The 24,265-nt window shown below is 47.4% G+C and overlaps 1 protein-coding gene across 1 annotated transcript in view; it reads right to left on the minus strand.

Annotated features, from left to right (window-relative positions):
* The window catches only part of LOC106582551 (calcium-responsive transcription factor-like), a 49,978-nt gene extending 29,733 nt beyond the window's left edge, over nt 1–20,245 (minus strand). The window contains 7 exon segments of the mRNA XM_045707802.1: nt 7,896–8,085; nt 16,927–17,008; nt 17,117–17,447; nt 18,196–18,298; nt 18,566–18,829; nt 19,420–19,569; nt 20,175–20,245. Coding sequence (XP_045563758.1) covers nt 7,896–8,085; nt 16,927–17,008; nt 17,117–17,447; nt 18,196–18,298; nt 18,566–18,829; nt 19,420–19,542 — 1,093 coding nt within the window. The 5' untranslated portion in view covers nt 19,543–19,569; nt 20,175–20,245.
* Between the last annotated feature and the right edge of the window lie 4,020 nt (nt 20,246–24,265).

Consider the following 24,265-nt stretch of genomic DNA (forward strand, 5'->3'; position numbering starts at 1 on the left):
ATTATAACCTGAGAAACCATTATAACTCTGATTATAACCTGAGAAACCATTATAACTCTGAATATGACCTGAGAAACCATTATAACTCTGATTATGACCTGAGAAACCATTATAACTCTGATTATGACCTGAGAAACCATTATAACTCTGATTATAACCTGAGAAACCATTATAACTCTGAATATGACCTGAGAAACCATTATAACTCTGATTATGACCTGAGAAACCATTATAACTCTGAATATGACCTGAGAAACCATTATAACTCTGATTATAACCTGAGAAACCATTATAACTCTGAATATGACCTGACAAACCATTACTCTGAATATGACCTGAGAAACCATTATAACTCTGATTATAACCTGAGAAACCATTATAACTCTGATTATGACCTGAGAAACCATTATAACCTGAGAAACCATTATAACTCTGAATATAACCTGAGAAACCATTATAACTCTGAATATGACCTGAGAAACCATTATAACCTGAGAAACCATTATAACTCTGATTATAACCTGAGAAACCATTATAACCTGAGAAACCATTATAACTCTGATTATAACCTGAGAAACCATTATAACTCTGATTATAACCTGAGAAACCATTATAACTCTGAATATGACCTGAGAAACCATTATAACTCTGAATATAACCTGAGAAACCATTATAACCTGAGAAACCATTATAACTCTGAATATGACCTGAGAAACCATTATAACTCTGAATATAACCTGAGAAACCATTATAACCTGAGAAACCATTATAACTCTGAATATGACCTGAGAAACCATTATAACCTGAGAAACCATTATAACTCTGATTATAACCTGAGAAACCATTATAACTCTGATTATAACCTGAGAAACCATTATAACTCTGATTATGACCTGAGAAACCATTATAACTCTGAATATGACCTGAGAAACCATTATAACTCTGAATATAACCTGAGAAACCATTATAACTCTGAATATGACCTGAGAAACCATTATAACTCTGAATATGACCTGAGAAACCATTATAACCTGAGAAACCATTATAACTCTGATTATAACCTGAGAAACCATTATAACTCTGAATATGACCTGAGAAACCATTATAACTCTGAATATGACCTGAGAAACCATTATAACTCTGATTATAACCTGAGAAACCATTATAACTCTGAATATGACCTGAGAAACCATTATAACTCTGAATATGACCTGAGAAACCATTATAACCTGAGAAACCATTATAACTCTGATTATAACCTGAGAAACCATTATAACTCTGAATATGACCTGAGAAACCATTATAACTCTGAATATGACCTGAGAAACCATTATAACTCTGAATATGACCTGAGAAACCATTATAACTCTGAATATGACCTGAGAAACCATTATAACTCTGATTATGACCTGAGAAACCATTATAACCTGAGAAACCATTATAACTCTGATTATAACCTGAGAAACCATTATAACTCTGAATATGACCTGAGAAACCATTATAACCTGAGAAACCATTATAACTCTGATTATAACCTGAGAAACCATTATAACTCTGAATATGACCTGAGAAACCATTATAACTCTGAATATGACCTGAGAAACCATTATAACTCTGAATATGACCTGAGAAACCATTATAACCTGAGAAACCATTATAACTCTGAATATGACCTGAGAAACCATTATAACTCTGATTATGACCTGAGAAACCATTATAACTCTGATTATAACCTGAGAAACCATTATAACTCTGAATATGACCTGAGAAACCATTATAACTCTGAATATAACCTGAGAAACCATTATAACCTGAGAAACCATTATAACTCTGAATATGACCTGAGAAACCATTATAACTCTGAATATAACCTGAGAAACCATTATAACCTGAGAAACCATTATAACTCTGAATATGACCTGAGAAACCATTATAACCTGAGAAACCATTATAACTCTGATTATAACCTGAGAAACCATTATAACTCTGAATATGACCTGAGAAACCATTATAACTCTGAATATGACCTGAGAAACCATTATAACTCTGATTATAACCTGAGAAACCATTATAACTCTGAATATGACCTGAGAAACCATTATAACTCTGAATATGACCTGAGAAACCATTATAACCTGAGAAACCATTATAACTCTGATTATAACCTGAGAAACCATTATAACTCTGAATATGACCTGAGAAACCATTATAACTCTGAATATGACCTGAGAAACCATTATAACTCTGAATATGACCTGAGAAACCATTATAACTCTGATTATGACCTGAGAAACCATTATAACCTGAGAAACCATTATAACTCTGATTATAACCTGAGAAACCATTATAACTCTGAATATGACCTGAGAAACCATTATAACCTGAGAAACCATTATAACTCTGATTATAACCTGAGAAACCATTATAACTCTGAATATGACCTGAGAAACCATTATAACTCTGAATATGACCTGAGAAACCATTATAACCTGAGAAACCTTTCATTCATATGATCCAGTTTACATTGGTAACACTTTCCTGAAAGCCTGCAGGTATAATGCTTTATCACTTGTTATAAGCATGTATGAGTAGGGCTGTTGCGGTGACCGCTGTAAACATCTATGTGACCGTTGAGTCAAGGTAATCTCCTCTGTACATGCCTTAGTAGTAGTCTGCACAAGTCACCAACTACCATCATAAATAGACTGACACATTACCTTTAGCTACAGAATATCTCACCACTGTGAGTGTCCATCTCCTCTCTCTCTCTCTCTCTCTCTCTCTCTCTCATTCATTTAGCTACAGAATATTTCACCACTGTGAGTGTCCATCTCCTCTCTCTCTCTCTCCTTCCTTCCTTTAGTTACAGAATATCTCACCACTGTGAGTGTCCATCTCCTCTCTCTCTCCTCTCCTTCATTCCTTTAGCTACAGAACATCTCACCACTGTGAGTATCCATCTCCTCTCTCTCTCTCTTCTATTCCTTTAGCTACAGAATATCTCACCACTGTGAGTGTCCATCTCCTCTCTCTCTCCTCTATTCCTTTAGCTACAGAATATCTCACCACTGTGAGTGTCCATCTCCTCTCTCTCTCCTCTATTCCTTTAGCTACAGAATATCTCACCACTGTGAGTGTCCATCTCCTCTCTCTCTCTCTTCTATTCCTTTAGCTACAGAATATCTCACCACTGTGAGTGTCCATCTCCTCTCTCTGTCCTTCATTCCTTTAGCTACAGAATATCTCACCACTGTGAGTGTCCATCTCCTCTCTCTCTCTCTCTCCTTCCTTCCTTCCTTTAGTTACAGAATATCTCACCACTGTGAGTTTCCATTTCCTCCTCTCTCTCTCTCCTTCATTCCTTTCTCACACCAGAATAGGAAAAATATGGTTTCTATTTTATGTTCTTCACAAAGAGGGCAACAGATGCTACTGAACCAGATGTCTGTGTATCAGGGGAGAAGCTCCAGGTGGTATCTGATGCTACTGAACCAGATGTCTGTGTATCAGTGGAGAAGCTCCAGGTGGTATCTGATGCTACTGAACCAGATGTCTGTGTATCAGGGGAGAAGCTCCAGGTGGTATCTGATGCTACTGAACCAGATGTCTGTGTATCAGTGGAGAAGCTCCAGGTGGTATCTGATGCTACTGAACCAGATGTCTGTGTATCAGGGGAGAAGCTCCAGGTGGTATCTGATGCTACTGAACCAGATGTCTATGTATCAGGGGAGAAGCTCCAGGTGGTATCTGATGCTACTGAACCAGATGTCTGTGTATCAGGGGAGAAGCTCCAGGTGGTATCTGATGCTACTGAACCAGATGTCTGTGTATCAGGGGAGAAGCTCCAGGTGGTATCTGATGCTACTGAACCAGATGTCTGTGTATCAGGGGAGAAGCTCCAGGCGGTATCTGATGCTACTGAACCAGATGTCTGTGTATCAGTGGAGAAGCTCCAGGTGGTATCTGATGCTACTGAACCAGATGTCTGTGTATCAGGGGAGAAGCTCCAGGTGGTATCTGATGCTACTGAACCAGATGTCTGTGTATCAGGGGAGAAGCTCCAGGTGGTATCTGATGCTACTGAACCAGATGTCTGTGTATCAGGGGAGAAGCTCCAGGTGGTATCTGATGCTACTGAACCAGATGTCTATGTATCAGGGGAGAAGCTCCAGGTGGTATCTGATGCTACTGAACCAGATGTCTGTGTATCAGTGGAGAAGCTCCAGGTGGTATCTGATGCTACTGAACCAGATGTCTGTGTATCAGGGGAGAAGCTCCAGGCGGTATCTGATGCTACTGAACCAGATGTCTGTGTATCAGGGAGAAGCTCCAGGTGGTATCTGATGCTACTGAACCAGATGTCTGTGTATCAGGGGAGAAGCTCCAGGTGGTATCTGATGCTACTGAACCAGATGTCTGTGTATCAGGGGAGAAGCTCCAGGTGGTATCTGATGCTACTGAACCAGATGTCTGTGTATCAGGGGAGAAGCTCCAGGTGGTATCTGATGCTACTGAACCAGATGTCTGTGTATCAGGGGAGAAGCTCCAGGTGGTATCTGATGCTACTGAACCAGATGTCTGTGTATCAGGGGAGAAGCTCCAGGTGGTATCTGATGCTACTGAACCAGATGTCTGTGTATCAGGGGAGAAGCTCCAGGTGGTATCTGATGCTACTGAACCAGATGTCTGTGTATCAGGGGAGAAGCTCCAGGTGGTATCTGATGCTACTGAACCAGATGTCTGTGTATCAGGGGAGAAGCTCCAGGTGGTATCTGATGCTACTGAACCAGATGTCTGTGTATCAGGGGAGAAGCTCCAGGTGGTATCTGATGCTACTGAACCAGATGTCTGTGTATCAGTGGAGAAGCTCCAGGTGGTATCTGATGCTACTGAACCAGATGTCTGTGTATCAGGGGAGAAGCTCCAGGTGGTATCTGATTTTAAGTACCTTGGCATCATACTTGATTCCAACCTCTCTTTTAAAAAGCAGGTGAAAAAGGTAATTCTAATAACCAAATTCAACTTGTCTAATTTCCCGATTTATAGGAAATTGTTTGACCACAGAGGTAGCAAAACTGTACTTCAAATCTATGATAGTCTCCCCACTTAACACACTGCTTTACTAGTTTGGCCCAAGCTTTGCTGTACAACATTAAAACCCATTCAGTCTGTCTACAAACAGGCTCTCAAAGTGCTCGATAGGAAGCCCAATAGCCATCATCATCACTGTTACATCCTCAGAAAGCATGAGCTCCTGAGTTGGAAAAACCTTGTATTCCAGATCCTAAATGGCCTGGCTCCCCCTCCATCCACTCAGTACTTTAGTTAAACAGAAAACCCAAACATATGGCAGCAGATCCACAAGGTCTGCCATGAGAGGTGACTGTATAGTTCCCTTAAGGAAAAGCACCTTTAGTAAATCCGCTTTCTCTGTGAGAGTTTCCCATGTCTGGAATACACTGCCATCAGACACACATAACTGCACCACATATCACACTTCCACATAAAACCATGAAGACATGGCTAAAGGTCAATCAGATTTGTGAACATAATCCCTAGCTGTGTATTGCCGCTTTCCATGTTGTCTGTTGTCTGGAGCTTGTGAGGTGTGGAAACACTTTGTTGTTTTTATGGATTTTGTCTTGTTGCTTTTTGTTCTATGTTGCTCTGTCTGTATGCTACGTGTTGCTTGTTCTATGTTGCTCTGTCTGTATGCTACGTCTTGCTTGTCCTATGTTGCTCTGTCTGTATGCTATGTGTTGCTTGTCCTATGTTCCTCTGTCTGTATGCTACATCTTGCTTGTCCTATGTTGCTCTGTCTGTATGCTACGTGTTGCTTGTTCTATGTTGCTCTGTCTGTATGCTACATCTTGCTTGTTCTATGTTGCTCTGTCTGTATGCTATGTCTCGCTTGTTCTATGTTGCTCTGTCTGTATGCTACATCTCGCTTGTTCTATGTTGCTCTGTCTGTATGCTACGTCTCGCTTGTCCTATGTTGCTCTGTCTGTATGCTACGTCTTGCTTGTTCTATGTTGCTCTGTCTGTATGCTACATCTTGCTTGTCCTATGTTGCTCTGTCTGTATGCTACATCTCGCTTGTTCTATGTTGCTCTGTCTGTATGCTATGTCTTGCTTGTTCTATGTTGCTCTGTCTGTATGCTATGTCTTGCTTGTTCTATGTTGCTCTGTCTGTATGCTACATCTTGCTTGTTCTATGTTGCTCTGTCTGTATGCTACATCTTGCTTGTCCTATGTGTTCTGTCTGTATGCTACGTCTTGCTTGTTCTATGTTGCTCTGTCTGTATGCTACATCTAGCTTGTCCAATGTTGCTCTGTCTGTATGCTACATCTTGCTTGTTCTATGTTGCTCTGTCTGTATGCTATGTCTCGCTTGTTCTATGTTGCTCTGTCTGTATGCTATGTCTCGCTTGTTCTATGTTGCTCTGTCTGTATGCTACATCTCGCTTGTTCTATGTTGCTCTGTCTGTATGCTACATCTCGCTTGTTCTATGTTGCTCTGTCTGTATGCTACATCTCGCTTGTTCTATGTTGCTCTGTCTGTATGCTACGTCTCGCTTGTCCTATGTTGCTCTGTCTGTATGCTACATCTTGCTTGTCCTATGTTGCTCTGTCTGTATGCTACGTCTTGCTTGTTCTATGTTGCTCTGTCTGTATGCTACATCTTGCTTGTTCTATGTTGCTCTGTCTGTATGCTACATCTTGCTTGTCCTATGTTGCTCTGTCTGTATGCTACATCTCGCTTGTTCTATGTTGCTCTGTCTGTATGCTACATCTTGCTTGTTCTATGTTGCTCTGTCTGTATGCTACGTCTTGCTTGTCCTATGTTGCTCTGTCTGTATGCTACGTCTTGCTTGTTCTATGTTGTTCTGTCTGTATGCTACATCTTGCTTGTTCTATGTTGCTCTGTCTGTATGCTACGTCTTGCTTGTCCTATGTTGCTCTGTCTGTATGCTACATCTAGCTTGTCCTATGTTGCTCTGTCTGTATGCTACATCTTGCTTGTTCTATGTTGCTCTGCGTGTGCTCACTGCTCATTGATTGTCTGTATTGTAATTGTTTTTAATAACCTGCCCAGGGACTGTGGTTGAAAATTAGCCGGCTGGCTAAAACCGTCACTTTAACTGAAACGTTGATTAATGTGCACTGTCCCTGTAAAAATAAAATTAACTATTTTATTCATATAAGTTAAATTATATTGTTCTTACTATGAAAATCATATAAAATAATGGCATGGGACTTAAAAGCCTAATCTTGTCTGCTAAATGAACAAGCCTACAGCCTATGGCATGGAGCATAGACATATAAACATTGAAATTCTGTTTTTCTGGAGAAAATAAATAAATATATATATCTTCATATCATGTTTCTTTATACCTGCCTAAAATAAATCATGGATTTATTGTGATGGTGTATATTAAATACATTTATTAGACTTTATTAAAATGTAGATATTCCAAAAGGCCCGTATCAGGCCTGGACATGTTTATGTCCAAGGGACCCCATCGTAGAGCTACTAAACCAGTACTGCGACTGTAGAGCTACTAAACCAGTACTGCGACTGTAGAGCTACTAAACCAGTACTGCGACTGTAGAGCTACTAAACCAGTACTGCGACTGTAGAGCTACTAAACCAGTACTGCGACTGTAGAGCTACTAAACCAGTACTGCGACTGTAGAGCTACTAAACCAGTACTGCGACTGTAGAGCTACTAAACCAGTACTGCGACTGTAGAGCTACTAAACCAGTACTGCGACTGTAGAGCTACTAAACCAGTACTGCGACTGTAGAGCTACTAAACCAGTACTGCGACTGTAGAGCTACTAAACCAGTACTGCGACTGTAGAGCTACTAAACCAGTACTGCGACTGTATACCTGCATTGACAAAAGGGACCCCATCGTACGGCACATATTGCGACTTCCACATCAGACGGCTGGCAGGCTTGGCAGGGGAAGGGGACTGGCGCGTCCCAAACACACTGTTGGTCTGCTGCTTGTGGAGCAGGAGGATGGTCTCCAGCTCAGCCTCGGTGTTACAGTAGCCACGGTACGAGTCACCTATCTTCTGCTCCAGGGGACACAGAGAGAGAGAGAGAGAGAGGGGGGGGCAGAGAGAGAGAGAGAGGAAGAGAGAGGGGGGACAGAGAGAGAGAGAGAGAGGGGGGGCAGAGAGAGGGGGGGGCAGAGAGAGAGAGAGAGAGAGGAAGAGAGAGAGGGGGGACACAGAGAGAGAGAGAGAGAGGGGGGGCAGAGAGAGAGAGAGAGGAAGAGGGGGACAGAGAGAGAGAGAGAGAGAGAGGGGGGCAGAGAGAGAGAGAGAGGAAGAGAGAGAGGGGGGACAGAGAGAGAGAGAGAGAGAGGGGGGACAGAGAGAGAGAGAGAGAGAGGGGGGGGCAGAGAGAGAGAGAGAGAGAGGGGGGGCAGAGAGAGGGGGGGACAGAGAGAGAGAGAGAGAGAGAGAGAGGAAGAGAGAGAGGGGGGACAGAGAGAGAGAGAGAGGAAGAGAGAGAGGGGGGGACAGAGAGAGAGAGAGAGAAAGAGAGAGAGAGAGAGAGGGGGACAGAGAGAGAGAGAGAGAGAGAGAGAGAGAGGGACAGATAGAACAGAGAGAGAGAGGGACAGAGAAAGAGAGAGAGAGAGAGAGAGAGAGAGAACAGGAGGAGAAGGAAGAAGGAGAAGAAGAAATCAAAGAGAGTCAACATGGAGGACTGTTGAGGCCCTTCCTTCCCAGAAATGTGCAAAGCTATAAGCCTATCTCAATAATTTCCTGTTAGCATCCTCAGGCTACAGAGCTGTGTGTTAGGGTGCTGCACTCCACACTGCCCTTTCCCACCTGGACAAAAGGAACACTTATGTGAGAATGCTATTCATTGACTACAGCTCAGTGTTCAACACCATAGTGCCCTCAAAGCTCATCACTAAGCTAAGGATCCTGGGACTAAACACCTCCCTCTGCAACTGGATCCTGGACTTCCTGACGGGCCGCCCCCAGGTGGTGAGGGTAGGTAACAACACATCTGCCACGCTGATCCTCAACACGGGGGCTCCTCAGGGGTGCGTGCTCAGTCCCCTCCTGTACTTCCTGTTCACCCACGACTGCACGGCCAGGCACGACTCCAACACCATCATCAAGTTTGCCGACGACACAACAGCCTGATCACCGACAACGATGAGACAGCCTATAGGGAGGAGGTCAGAGACCTGGCAGCGGTGGTGCCAGGACAACAACCTCTCCCTCAACGTGAGCAAGATGAAGGAGATGATTGTGGACTACAGGAAAAGGAGGACCGAGCAAGCCCCCGTTCTCATCGACGGGGCTGCAGTGGAGCAGGTTGAGAGCTTCAAGTTCCTTGGTGTCCACATCACCAACAAACTAACATGGTCCAAGCACACCAAGACAAAACCTATTCCCCTCAGGAGACTGAAAAGATTTGGCATGGGTCCTGAGATCCTCAAAAAGGTTCTACAGCTGCACCATCGAGAGCATCCTGACTGGTTGCATCACTGCCTGGTACGGCAACTGCTCGGCCTCCGAACGCAAGCCGCTACAGAGGGTAGTGCGTACGGCCCAGTACATCACTGGGGCTAAGCTTCCTGCCATCCAGGACCTCTATACCAGGCGGTGTCAGAGGAAGGCCCTAAAAATTGCCAAAGACTCCAGCCACCCCCAGTCATAAGACTGTTCTCTCTACTACCGCACGGCAAGCGGTACCGGAGCACCAAGTCTAGGACCAAAAGGCTTCTAAAACAGCTTCTACCCCCCCAAAACCATAAGACTCCTGAACATCTAATCAAATGGCTACCCGGACTATTTACATTGCCTGCCTGCCTGCCTGCCTGCCCTCCCACCCACCTCACCTTTTTTTACACTGCTGCTACTCTCTGTTCATTATCTATGCATAGTCACTTTACTTCTACCGACATGTACATATTACCTCAACGAGGTTAGTCATTGTTATTTTATTGTTGCTCTTCTATTTTTTTTTTAACTTTAGTTTATTTTAGTAAATATTTTTCTTAACTCTTATTTTTCATAAAACTGCATTGTTGGTTAAAGTGCTTGTAAGTTAGTATTTCACGGTAAAGTCTACTGTTGTATTCGTCGCATGTGACAAATAAAATGTGATTTCGATGTGTTAGAATGTTTCAGGTTGAGAGCAGTGTAATGCAGTTTAGAGTATGAAGCCTCAGGGCCCAGATGGAAGACGTACCTCAGCGTTATGAAGTCTCAGGGCCCAGATGGAAGACGTACCTCAGCGTTATGAAGTCTCAGGGCCCAGATGGAAGACGTACCTCAGCGTTATGAAGTCTCAGGGCCCAGATGGTAGACGTACCTCAGCGTTATGAAGCCTCAGGGCCCAGATGGAAGACGTACCTCAGCGTTATGAAGCCTCAGGGCCCAGATGGAAGACGTACCTCAGCGTTATGAAGTCTCAGGGCCCAGATGGAAGACGTACCTCAGCGTTATGAAGTCTCAGGGCCCAGATGGAAGACGTACCTCAGCGTTATGAAGTCTCAGGGCCCAGATGGAAGACGTACCTCAGCGTTATGAAGTCTCAGGGCCCAGATGGAAGACGTACCTCAGCGTTATGAAGCCTCAGGGCCCAGATGGAAGACGTACCTCAGCGTTATGAAGTCTCAGGGCCCAGATGGAAGACGTACCTCAGCGTTATGAAGCCTCAGGGCCCAGATGGAAGACGTACCTCAGCGTTATGAAGCCCCCAGGGCCCAGTTGGTAGACGTACGTCAGCATTATGAAGCCCCCAGGGCCCAGATGGTAGACGTACCTCAGCGTTATGAAGCCCCCAGGGCCCAGATGGTAGACGTACCTCAGCATTATGACGCCTCAGGGCCCAGATGGTAGACGTACCTCAGCATTATGAAGCCTCAGTGCCCAGATGGTAGACGTACCTCAGCATTATGAAGCCTCAGGGCCCAGTTAGTAGACATACCTCAGCATTATGAAGCCTCAGGGCCCAGTTGGTATACGTACCTCAGCATTATGAAGCCTCAGGGCCCAGATGGTAGACGTACCTCAGCGTTATGAAGCCTCAGGGCCCAGATGGTAGACGTACCTCAGCATTATGACGCCTCAGGGCCCAGATGGTAGACGTACCTCAGCATTATGAAGCCTCAGGGCCCAGTTGGTATACGTACCTCAGCATTATGAAGCCTCAGGGCCCAGATGGTAGACGTACCTCAGCGTTATGAAGCCCCCAGGGCCCAGATGGTAGACGTACCTCAGCATTATGAAGCCTCAGGGCCCAGTTAGTAGACGTACCTCAGCGTTATGAAGCCCCCAGGGCCCAGTTGGTAGACGTACCTCAGCATTATGAAGTCTCAGAGCCCAGATGGTAGACGTACCTCAGCATTATGAAGTCTCAGGGCCCAGATGGTAGACGTACCTCAGCGTTATGAAGCCTCAGGGCCCAGATGGTAGACGTACCTCAGCGTTATGAAGCCCCCAGGGCCCAGTTGGTAGACGTACCTCAGCATTATGAAGCCTCAGCATTATGAAGTCTCAGAGCCCAGATGGTAGACGTACCTCAGCATTATGAAGTCTCAGGGCCCAGATGGTAGACGTACCTCAGCGTTATGAAGCCTCAGGGCCCAGATGGTAGACGTACCTCAGCATTATGAAGCCTCAGGGCCCAGATGGTAGACGTGCCTCAGCGTTATGAAGCCTCAGCATTATGAAGCCTCAGCATTATGAAGCCTCAGGGCCCAGTTGGTAGACGTACCTCAGCATTATGAAGCCTCAGCATTATAAAGCCTCAGGGCCCAGTTGGTAGACGTACCTCAGCATTATGACGTCTCAGGGCCCAGATGGTAGACGTACCTCAGCATTATGACGCCTCAGGGCCCAGATGGTAGACGTACCTCAGCATTATGAAGCCTCAGCATTATGAAGCCTCAGGGCCCAGATGGTAGACGTACCTCAGCATTATGAAGCCCCCAGGGCCCAGATGGTAGACGTACCTCAGCGTTATGAAGCCCCCAGGGCCCAGATGGTAGACGTACCTCAGCATTATGATGCCTCAGGGACCAGATGGTAGACGTACCTCAGCATTATGAAGCCTCAGGGCCCAGATGGAAGACGTACCTCAGCATTATGAAGCCTCAGGGCCCAGATGGAAGACGTACCTCAGCGTTATGAAGCCCCCAGGGCCCAGTTGGTAGACGTACGTCAGCATTATGAAGCCCCCAGGGCCCAGATGGTAGACGTACCTCAGCGTTATGAAGCCCCCAGGGCCCAGATGGTAGACGTACCTCAGCATTATGACGCCTCAGGGCCCAGATGGTAGACGTACCTCAGCATTATGAAGCCTCAGGGCCCAGATGGTAGACGTACCTCAGCATTATGAAGCCTCAGGGCCCAGATGGTAGACGATGCCTCAGCATTATGAAGCCTCAGGGCCCAGATGGTAGACGTACCTCAGCATTATGACGCCTCAGGGCCCAGATGGTAGACGTACCTCAGCATTATGAAGCCTCAGGGCCCAGTTGGTATACGTACCTCAGCATTATGAAGCCTCAGGGCCCAGATGGTAGACGTACCTCAGCATTATGACGCCTCAGGGCCCAGTTGGTATACGTGCCTCAGCATTATGAAGCCTCAGGGCCCAGATGGTAGACGTACCTCAGCGTTATGAAGCCCCCAGGGCCCAGATGGTAGACGTACCTCAGCATTATGAAGCCTCAGGGCCCAGTTAGTAGACGTACCTCAGCGTTATGAAGCCCCCAGGGCCCAGTTGGTAGACGTACCTCAGCATTATGAAGCCTCAGCATTATGAAGTCTCAGAGCCCAGATGGTAGACGTACCTCAGCATTATGAAGTCTCAGGGCCCAGATGGTAGACGTACCTCAGCGTTATGAAGCCTCAGGGCCCAGATGGTAGACGTACCTCAGCGTTATGAAGCCTAAGGGCCCAGATGGTAGACATACCTCAGCGTTATGAAGCCCCCAGGGCCCAGTTGGTAGACGTACCTCAGCATTATGAAGCCTCAGCATTATAAAGCCTCAGGGCCCAGTTGGTAGACGTACCTCAGCATTATGACGTCTCAGGGCCCAGATGGTAGACGTACCTCAGCATTATGACGCCTCAGGGCCCAGATGGTAGACGTACCTCAGCATTATGATGCCTCAGGGCCCAGATGGTAAACGTACCTCAGCATTATGATGCCTCAGGGCCCAGATGGTAGACGTACCTCAGCATTATGAAGCCTCAGGGCCCAATTGGTAGACGTACCTCAGCATTATGACGCCTCAGGGCCCAGATGGTAGACGTACCTCAGCATTATGAAGCCTCAGGGCCCAGTTGGTATACGTACCTCAGCATTATGAAGCCTCAGGGCCCAGATGGTAGACGTACCTCAGCGTTATGAAGCCCCCAGGGCCCAGATGGTAGACGTACCTCAGCATTATGAAGCCTCAGGGCCCAGTTAGTAGACGTACCTCAGCGTTATGAAGCCCCCAGGGCCCAGTTGGTAGACGTACCTCAGCATTATGAAGCCTCAGCATTATGAAGTCTCAGAGCCCAGATGGTAAACGTACCTCAGCATTATGAAGTCTCAGGGCCCAGATGGTAGACGTACCTCAGCGTTATAAAGCCTCAGGGCCCAGATGGTAGACGTACCTCAGCGTTATGAAGCCTCAGGGCCCAGATGGTAGACGTACCTCAGCATTATGAAGCCTCAGGGCCCAGATGGTAGACGTACCTCAGCGTTATGAAGCCTCAGCATTATGAAGCCTCAGCATTATGAAGCCTCAGGGCCCAGTTGGTAGACGTACCTCAGCATTATGAAGCCTCAGCATTATAAAGCCTCAGGGCCCAGTTGGTAGACGTACCTCAGCATTATGACGTCTCAGGGCCCAGATGGTAGACGTACCTCAGCATTATGACGCCTCAGGGCCCAGATGGTAGACGTACCTCAGCATTATGAAGCCTCAAGCCCAGTTGGTAGACGTACCTCAACATTATGAAGCCTCAGGGCCCAGATGGTAGACGTACCTCAGCATTATGACGCCTCAGGGCCCAGATGGTAGACGTACCTCAGCATTATGAAGCCTCAGGGCCCAGTTGGTAGACGTACCTCAGCATTATGAAGCCTCAGCATTATGAAGCCTCAGGGCCCAGATGGTAGACGACCTCAGCATTATGATGCCTCAGGGCCCAGATGGTAGACGTACCTCAGCATTATGAAGCCTCAGGGCCCAATTGGTAGACGTACCTCAGCATTATGAAGCCTCAGGGCCCAGACGGAAGACGTACCTCAGCGTTATGAAGCCCCCAGGGCCCAGATGGTAGACGTACCTCAGCGTTATGAAGCAGCCAGGGCCCAGATGGTAGACGTACCTCAGCGTTATGATGCCTCAGGGCCCAGATGGTAGACGTACCTCAGCATTATGAAGCCTCAGGGCCCAGTTAGTAGACGTACCTCAGCGTTATGAAGCCTCAGGGCCCAGTTAGTAGACGTACCTCAGCATTATGAAGCCTCAGGGCCCAGTTAGTAGACGTACCTCAGCATTATGAAGCCTCAGGGCCCAGTTAGTAGACGTACCTCAGCATTATGAAGCCTCAGGGCCCAGTTAGTAGACGTACCTCAGCGTTATGAAGCCTCAGGGCCCAGATGGTAGACGTACCTCAGCGTTATGAAGCCTCAGGGCCCAGATGGTAGACGTACCTCAGCGTTATGAAGTCTCAGGGCCCAGATGGAAGACGTACCTCAGCATTATGAAGCCTCAGGGCCCAGATGGTAGACGTACCTCAGCGTTATGAAGCCTCAGGGCCCAGATGGTAGACGTACCTCAGCATTATGAAGCCTCAGGGCCCAGTTGGTATACGTACCTCAGCATTATGAAGCCTCAGGGCCCAGATGGTAGACGTACCTCAGCGTTATGAAGCCCCCAGGGCCCAGATGGTAGACGTACCTCAGCATTATGAAGCCTCAGGGCCCAGTTAGTAGACGTACCTCAGCGTTATGAAGCCCCCAGGGCCCAGTTGGTAGACGTACCTCAGCATTATGAAGCCTCAGCATTATGAAGTCTCAGAGCCCAGATGGTAGACGTGCCTCAGCATTATGAAGTCTCAGGGCCCAGATGGTAGACGTACCTCAGCGTTATGAAGCCTCAGGGCCCAGATGGTAGACGTACCTCAGCGTTATGAAGCCTCAGGGCCCAGATGGTAGACGTACCTCAGCATTATGAAGCCTCAGGGCCCAGATGGTAGACGTACCTCAGCGTTATGAAGCCTCAGCATTATGAAGCCTCAGCATTATGAAGCCTCAGGGCCCAGTTGGTAGACGCATCCTCAGCATTATGAAGCCTCAGCATTATAAAGCCTCAGGGCCCAGTTGGTAGACGTACCTCAGCATTATGACGTCTCAGGGCCCAGATGGTAGACGTACCTCAGCATTATGACGCCTCAGGGCCCAGATGGTAGACGTACCTCAGCATTATGAAGCCTCAGGGCCCAGTTGGTAGACGTACCTCAACATTATGAAGCCTCAGGGCCCAGATGGTAGACGTACCTCAGCATTATGACGCCTCAGGGCCCAGATGGTAGACGTACCTCAGCATTATGAAGCCTCAGGGCCCAGTTGGTAGACGTACCTCAGCATTATGAAGCCTCAGCATTATGAAGCCTCAGGGCCCAGATGGTAGACGTACCTCAGCATTATGATGCCTCAGGGCCCAGATGGTAGACGTACCTCAGCATTATGAAGCCTCAGGGCCCAATTGGTAGACGTACCTCAGCATTATGAAGCCTCAGGGCCCAGACGGAAGACGTACCTCAGCGTTATGAAGCCCCCAGGGCCCAGATGGTAGACGAACCTCCGCATTATGAAGCCCCCAGGGCCCAGTTAGTAGACGTACCTCAGCATTATGAAGCCTCAGGGCCCAGTTGGAAGACGTACCTCAGCATTATGAAGCCCCCAGGGCCCAGATGGTAGACGTACCTCAGCGTTATGAAGCAGCCAGGGCCCAGATGGTAGACGTACCTCAGCATTATGATGCCTCAGGGCCCAGATGGTAGACGTACCTCAGCATTATGAAGCCTCAGGGCCCAGTTAGTAGACGTTCCTCAGCATTATGAAGCCTCAGGGCCCAGTTAGTAGACGTACCTCAGCATTATGAAGCCTCAGGGCCCAGTTAGTAGACGTACCTCAGCATTATGAAGCCTCAGGGCCCAGTTAGTAGACGTACCTCAGCATTATGAAGCCTCAGGGCCCAGTTAGTAGACGTACCTCAGCATTATGAAGCCTCAGGGCCCAGATGGTAGACGTACCTCAGCGTTATGAAGCCTCAGGGCCCAGATGGTAGACGTACCTCAGCGTTATGAAGTCTCAGGGCCCAGATGGAAGACGTACCTCAGCATTATGAAGCCTCAGGGCCCAGATGGTAGACGTACCTCAGCGTTATGAAGCCTCAGGGCCCAGATGGTAGACGTACCTCAGCGTTATGAAGTCTCAGGGCCCAGATGGAAGACGTACCTCAGCGTTATGAAGCCTCAGGGCCCAGATGGAAGACGTACCTCAGCGTTATGAAGCCTCAGGGCCCAGATGGTAGACGTACCTCAGCGTTATGAAGCCTCAGGGCCCAGATGGTAGACGTACCTCAGCATTATGACGCCTCAGGGCCCAGACGGAAGACGTACCTCAGCGTTATGAAGCCCCCAGGGCCCAGATGGTAGACGTACCTCCGCATTATGAAGCCCCCAGGGCCCAGATGGTAGACGTACCTCAGCGTTATGAAGCCGCCAGGGCCCAGATGGTAGACGTACCTCAGCATTATGAAGCCTCAGGGCCCAGTTAGTAGACGTACCTCAGCATTATGAAGCCTCAGGGCCCAGTTGGAAGACGTACCTCAGCGTTATGAAGCCTCAGGGCCCAGTTAGTAGACGTACCTCAGCATTATGAAGCCTCAGGGCCCAGATGGGGGCGTTGGATGGGAGAGGTTTCAGAAGAGAGGCGAAACAGTCCTGAGAGCTAAACAGCAACACAACAATACAGTAACAGTTACAACTATTGTCAAATTAACCTAATATTCCTGAAAGAGTTACTGAGTGTAACGGTAAGAAGTAGATGTGAGCCCACCTCTGTGCCGAGGTGTTAGCTGCAGCCGATGTTACCGTCGTCGAACCGCTGCTGTCGTCCGTAACGGCCGTCGTCGAACCGCCGCTGCCGTCCGTAACGGCCGACGTTACCGACGTCGAACCGCCGCTGCCGTCCGTAACGGCCGACGTCGAACCGCCGCTGTCGTCCGTAACGGCCGACGTCGAACCGCCGCTGTCGTCCGTAACGGCCGACGTCGAACCGCCGCTGTCGTCCGTAACGGCCGTCGTCGAACCGCCGCTGTCGTCCGTAACGGCCGTTAACGTGATAGTGTGAAGCTCTTCCTCATCCGCGGTCTTCCCTCCGCAGGATCCTAAACAAATTGACCAATAGTCAACTTCATATACCAAAATATAGAGAGAGCACAGGAGGCTGGTGGCACCTTCATTTGGGGAGGACCGGCTCGTGGTAATGACTGGAGCGGAATGGTATCATCAACTACATCAATCGCATGTGGCTCAGTTGGTAGAGCATGGTGTTTGCAACGCCAGGGTTGTGGGTTCGATTCCCACGGGGGGCCAGTACGAAAAAAATAAAAATAATAATAATAATAATGTATGAAATGAATTCAAATGTATGCATTCACTACTGTAAGTCGCTCTGGATAAGAGCGTCTGCTAAATGACTGAAATGTAAAATGTAAAAAAATGCATCGGGCTCCAGGTGTTCGATGCCGTTCCGTTCTGTTCCAGACATTATTATGAGACCAGCCTCCTCTGATAGAGATAGCGTTCTAGTCAATTATGTAACACCAAACACTGTACAAGAAATTTGATCAATTTCTGTTTAAATTTCCTTGACACTGTCTTACAAGAAATAGAACAAAACTGTAATAAAACAACTAATATATTTCCAGAGGGGACGTCAGAAATGCAGACTTCCGTTTCCCTGACGACTCATCCTGAATTAAAATTCCGCTGCTCTGTCGATCGAGCTCCACATAACATCAGTCTGACCTGAAGTCACTTGTAGGCCAGCTCTGGTGAAAAGTAGTGCACATATAATAGGGAATAGGACGACGGTCTCTGTAGAAAACAGGTGAGTTTCATGGTTAATAATACCTGTGAGGTCTATGATGTCCAGTAGTTGTCCACGAGGAAGTAATACCTGATTAGAGGGGATAACGTACATCTCTCCGTTGTCTGACTGACCGGTCAGTATCACCTAGAGGATGAAAGACGTTCAGGTTAGACCAAGACCTCAAACCCAACAGTTCATAGGTTGTGTTTAAGAAGCATGGAACAAAAACAAAAAAAAAATGAATTGACTAGTCTAGTCTAGCCTGGTGCCGTCAGATGTGTTTGTGCTAACGAGCCAACCAGGCTATAAAAAGTTAGCTATTCAGCACAAACACATCTGAGATCACCAGGATACCATTGGGCAGCTGCCTGGACCTGTTTCTATGCTCTTCTGAAACCCTCTCTTACTCACCACGCGTTCACACTGTATGGGCTGTCCATTCTGATCAAGTATGATAAACTCCTCTGTCTGTGATAATGTCTGTGTTTGGTCCTGTGTCTGTATCGCTGTCCGATTCTCTGTCTGTGACAGGATCAGCATTTCTGTCTCTGTCAGTTGCTCAGGTTCGATATCAGTGTGGGCTGGTTCCCAGCTGTCTGGAGGAGCTATGCTGTTGATAACAAGCAGCTCTGAGGACTGTGGCTTCGTCTCATTCTCTTCAGGTTCACTGGGCTCCTGGAAAACAATACAATACTTCACGTGCATGTGATTATGCTAATTTACATTGATCTGGTCTCCTGATATATGCACTGTATTATTCTTTCTCATCACAAATCATTTCGAAATGTATAGGTTTAAGTCCCACCGACTCCTGGGGTCAAGTCCCACCAACTCCTGGGGTCAAGTCCCACCAACTCCTGGGGTCAAGTGCCACCAACTCCTGGGGTCAAGTGCCACCAACTCCTGGGGTCAAGTCCCACCAACTCCTGGGGTCAAGCCCCACCAACTCCTGGGGTCAAGCCCCACCAACTCCTGGGGTCAAGCCCCACCAACTCCTGGGGTCAAGCCCCACCAACTCATAGGGTCAAGCCCCACCAACTCCTGGGGTCAAGTCCCACCAACTCCTGGGGTCAAGTCCCACCAACTCATAGGGTCAAGTCCCACCAACTCATAGGGTCAAGTCCCACCAACTCCTGGGGTCAAGCCCCACCAACTCCTGGGGTCAAGTCCCACCAACTCATAGGGTCAAGTCCCACCGACTCCTGGGGTCAAGTCCCACCGACTCATAGGGTCAAGTCCCACCGACTCATAGGTTTAAGTCCCACCTGTTGTGTTTCAGTGATATGAGACCCGTGGAGGTCTGTGTGTTTGGGCTCATCCTCTTCAGTGGTCAGTGGAGGCTTGGAGTCCAGAGCATCCTCTTCCATAGCTCTCTCCTGCTCCTCCATCTCCCAAGCAGACAGTCAGCTACCTAGCTACATACACAAACCAATATAACCCTATTTTAGTGACCAGGTACAGGTATTTCATTGGGTGCAAGTGTCATCATCATCATCATCATCATCATCAATCAGTATTGTAATAATTGCAAATCCATTCATTGGCATTTTCAGAATGGTCAATTGGATCTAGATTGCTAGCTAGTTAACCATAACAAAAACAGCTGATGCACAGCAAGACGGTTTATTCAATGCTCGACTCCTGGGTGGGTCTATTTGTATAAGAGTCGTTTGTGATTGTTTTTGATTGATTGATTGATTGCAGGAGCAGAGTTTCCTAGCTAGCCAAACATATCATCATCATCATCCCTGGTCATAAAAAAAAAAAAATACATTATTTTAAAGCGCCATGTTGGGTTAAAATGTCTGTGTAGCAAGCTAGCTAACGTTAGCTTGTTCGGCTAGGACTAGCTAGTAAAAAAAAAATAATAATAGAATATCTAGTTTGAGTCAAACAATTCTCATGATTTTAGGATTAGTCTAAGCTCTTTACATAGCCCTCTCTAGTCTGAGTGTGTAGCTAACAGCGTTGTGGGTATGAGGGGGACAAGGATTGGAAATTCAAAACGAGTCTACTCAACCTCGTCTTCGCCCAGAAGTTTCTGTTCGCCTCGTTCTCGACCAAACAAACGCGATTTTTTTTCTTCTTCTCTCTATTCATCCGGTATGAAAAAAAATGTTTGATCCTCGGAGGACACCGTAGAAGGCATATTTAAACCTCTGGTATTATATATTTTCACCACAGAGAGGCGCAATTTCCACATTTTTCAGGAAGTGACGCCAGGTTGCTGATTTCTTTTCCTTTTTATTAATTTTTTATTTTATTTTTTTATTAACAGTAACATGCAAAACATAAACATAATAGCCGGAGGGATTCCAAAGAAATGAGAAGAAAAAAAAAAACTATTCCACATTATATCAAATCAAATACAGACATATATAGCAAATACATTTTTTTTTTTGACATTTTGTTTTGTATACGTTTTAAAGACTCTAAATAGCTTTCACACATCAGATTTTAAAAATAATTAAGAAAAGGGGCGGTTGCTGATTTCTACCTGAGATACATACAGAGAATGAACTGGTGGTGGTGATGGCTAGAAGGGATACTGGTTTTGACTGGACTTGATTTCCACATAAATCATTTACTAGTTAACGGTACCATTGGGTGAAAAGCTTGCTACAATTCACCAATAAATATACTTTCTACTGTGCACTACATTACATGATGTAAATACAAAACATGACTTGTGTTATCACCTAGTGCTTTTTATTATTATTTATTATTTATTATTATTTTCCCGTGGAATTTCGAAGAAAGCGGACAATGGTCCATGTATGGAGGAGGTTGGTCCATGTATGGAGGAGGTTGGTCCATGTATGGAGGAGGTTGGTCCATGTATGGAGGAGGTTGGTCCATGTATGGAGGAGGTTGGTCCATGTATGGAGGTTGGTCCATGTATGGAGGTTGGTCCATGTATGGAGGAGGTTGGTCCATGTATGGAGGAGGTTGGTCCATGTATGGAGGAGGTTGGTCCATGTATGGAGGAGGTTGGTCCATGTATGGAGGAGGTTGGTCCATGTATGGAGGAGGTTGGTCCATGTATGGAGGTTGGTCCATGTATGGAGGAGGTTGGTCCATGTATGGAGGAGGTTGGTCCATGTATGGAGGAGGTTGGTCCATGTATGGAGGAGGTTGGTCCATGTATGGATGTTGGTCCATGTATGGAGGAGGTTGGTCCATGTATGGAGGAGGTTGGTCCATGTATGGAGGAGGTTGGTCCATGTATGGAGGAGGTTGGTCTATGTATGGAGGAGGTTGGTCCATGTATGGAGGAGGTTGGTCCATGTATGGAGGAGGTTGGTCCATGTATGGAGGAGGTTGGTCCATGTATGGAGGAGGTTGGTCTATGTATGGAGGAGGTTGGTCCATGTATGGAGGAGGTTGGTCCATGTATGGAGGAGGTTGGTCCATGTATGGAGGAGGTTGGTCCATGTATGGAGGAGGTTGGTCCATGTATGGAGGTTGGTCCATGTATGGAGGTTGGTCCATGTATGGAGGAGGTTGGTCCATGTATGGAGGAGGTTGGTCCATGTATGGAGGAGGTTGGTCCATGTATGGAGGAGGTTGGTCCATGTATGGAGGAGGTTGGTCCATGTATGGAGGATGGTCCATGTATGGAGGAGGTTGGTCCATGTATGGAGGAGGTTGGTCCATGTATGGAGGAGGTTGGTCCATGTATGGAGGTTGGTCCATGTATGGAGGTTGGTCCATGTATGGAGGAGGTTGGTCCATGTATGGAGGAGGTTGGTCCATGTATGGAGGAGGTTGGTCCATGTATGGAGGAGGTTGGTCCATGTATGGAGGTTGGTCCATGTATGGAGGAGGTTGGTCCATGTATGGAGGAGGTTGGTCCATGTATGGAGGAGGTTGGTCCATGTATGGAGGAGGTTGGTCCATGTATGGAGGAGGTTGGTCCATGTATGGAGGTTGGTCCATGTATGGAGGAGGTTGGTCCATGTATGGAGGAGGTTGGTCCATGTATGGAGGAGGTTGGTCCATGTATGGAGGAGGTTGGTCCATGTATGGAGGAGGTTGGTCCATGTACGGAGGAGGTTGGTCCATGTATGGAGGTTGGTCCATGTATGGAGGAGGTTGGTCCATGTATGGAGGAGGTGGGCCATGTATGGAGGAGGTTGGTCCATGTATGGAGGAGGTTGGTCCATGTATGGAGGAGGTTGGTCCATGTATGGAGGAGGTTGGTCCATGTATGGAGGAGGTTGGTCCATGTATGGAGGAGGTTGGTCCATGTATGGAGGAGGTTGGTCCATGTATGGAGGTTGGTCCATGTATGGAGGAGGTTGGTCCATGTATGGAGGAGGTTGGTCCATGTATGGAGGAGGTTGGTCCATGTATGGAGGAGGTTGGTCCATGTATGGAGGAGGTTGGTCCATGTATGGAGGTTGGTCCATGTATGGAGGAGGTTGGTCCATGTATGGAGGAGGTTGGTCCATGTATGGAGGAGGTTGGTCCATGTATGGAGGAGGTTGGTCCATGTATGGAGGAGGTTGGTCCATGTATGGAGGTTGGTCCATGTATGGAGGAGGTTGGTCCATGTATGGAGGTTGGTCCATGTATGGAGGTTGGTCCATGTATGGAGGAGGTTGGTCCATGTATGGAGGAGGTTGGTCCATGTATGGAGGAGGTTGGTCCATGTATGGAGGAGGTTGGTCCATGTATGGAGGAGGTTGGTCCATGTATGGAGGAGGTTGGTCCATGTATGGAGGTTGGTCCATGTATGGAGGAGGTTGGTCCATGTATGGAGGAGGTTGGTCCATGTATGGAGGTTGGTCCATGTATGGAGGAGGTTGGTCCATGTATGGAGGAGGTTGGTCCATGTATGGAGGAGGTTGGTCCATGTATGGAGGAGGTTGGTCCATGTATGGAGGAGGTTGGTCCATGTATGGAGGAGGTTGGTCCATGTACGGAGGAGGTTGGTCCATGTATGGAGGTTGGTCCATGTATGGAGGAGGTTGGTCCATGTATGGAGGAGGTTGGTCCATGTATGGAGGAGGTTGGTCCATGTATGGAGGAGGTTGGTCCATGTATGGAGGAGGTTGGTCCATGTATGGAGGAGGTTGGTCCATGTATGGAGGAGGTTGGTCCATGTATGGAGGAGGTTGGTCCATGTATGGAGGAGGTTGGTCTATGTATGGAGGAGGTTGGTCTATGTATGGAGGAGGTTGGTCCATGTATGGAGGAGGTTGGTCCATGTATGGAGGAGGTTGGTCCATGTATGGAGGAGGTTGGTCCATGTATGGAGGAGGTTGGTCTATGTATGGAGGAGGTTGGTCCATGTATGGAGGAGGTTGGTCCATGTATGGAGGTTGGTCCATGTATGGAGGAGGTTGGTCCATGTATGGAGGTTGGTCCATGTATGGAGGTTGGTCCATGTATGGAGGAGGTTGGTCCATGTATGGAGGTTGGTCCATGTATGGAGGAGGTTGGTCCATGTATGGAGGAGGTTGGTCCATGTATGGAGGAGGTTGGTCCATGTATGGAGGAGGTTGGTCCATGTATGGAGGTTGGTCCATGTATGGAGGAGGTTGGTCCATGTATGGAGGTTGGTCCATGTATGGAGGTTGGTCCATGTATGGAGGAGGTTGGTCCATGTATGGAGGAGGTTGGTCCATGTATGGAGGAGGTTGGTCCATGTATGGAGGAGGTTGGTCCATGTATGGAGGAGGTTGGTCCATGTATGGAGGAGGTTGGTCCATGTATGGAGGTTGGTCCATGTATGGAGGAGGTTGGTCCATGTATGGAGGAGGTTGGTCCATGTATGGAGGTTGGTCCATGTATGGAGGAGGTTGGTCCATGTATGGAGGAGGTTGGTCCATGTATGGAGGAGGTTGGTCCATGTATGGAGGAGGTTGGTCCATGTATGGAGGAGGTTGGTCCATGTATGGAGGAGGTTGGTCCATGTATGGAGGAGGTTGGTCCATGTACGGAGGAGGTTGGTCCATGTATGGAGGTTGGTCCATGTATGGAGGAGGTTGGTCCATGTATGGAGGAGGTTGGTCCATGTATGGAGGAGGTTGGTCCATGTATGGAGGAGGTTGGTCCATGTATGGAGGAGGTTGGTCCATGTATGGAGGAGGTTGGTCCATGTAT

This window comes from Salmo salar, chromosome ssa25 (genome assembly GCF_905237065.1).
Source record: "Salmo salar chromosome ssa25, Ssal_v3.1, whole genome shotgun sequence".
Taxonomy (NCBI): domain Eukaryota; kingdom Metazoa; phylum Chordata; class Actinopteri; order Salmoniformes; family Salmonidae; genus Salmo; species Salmo salar.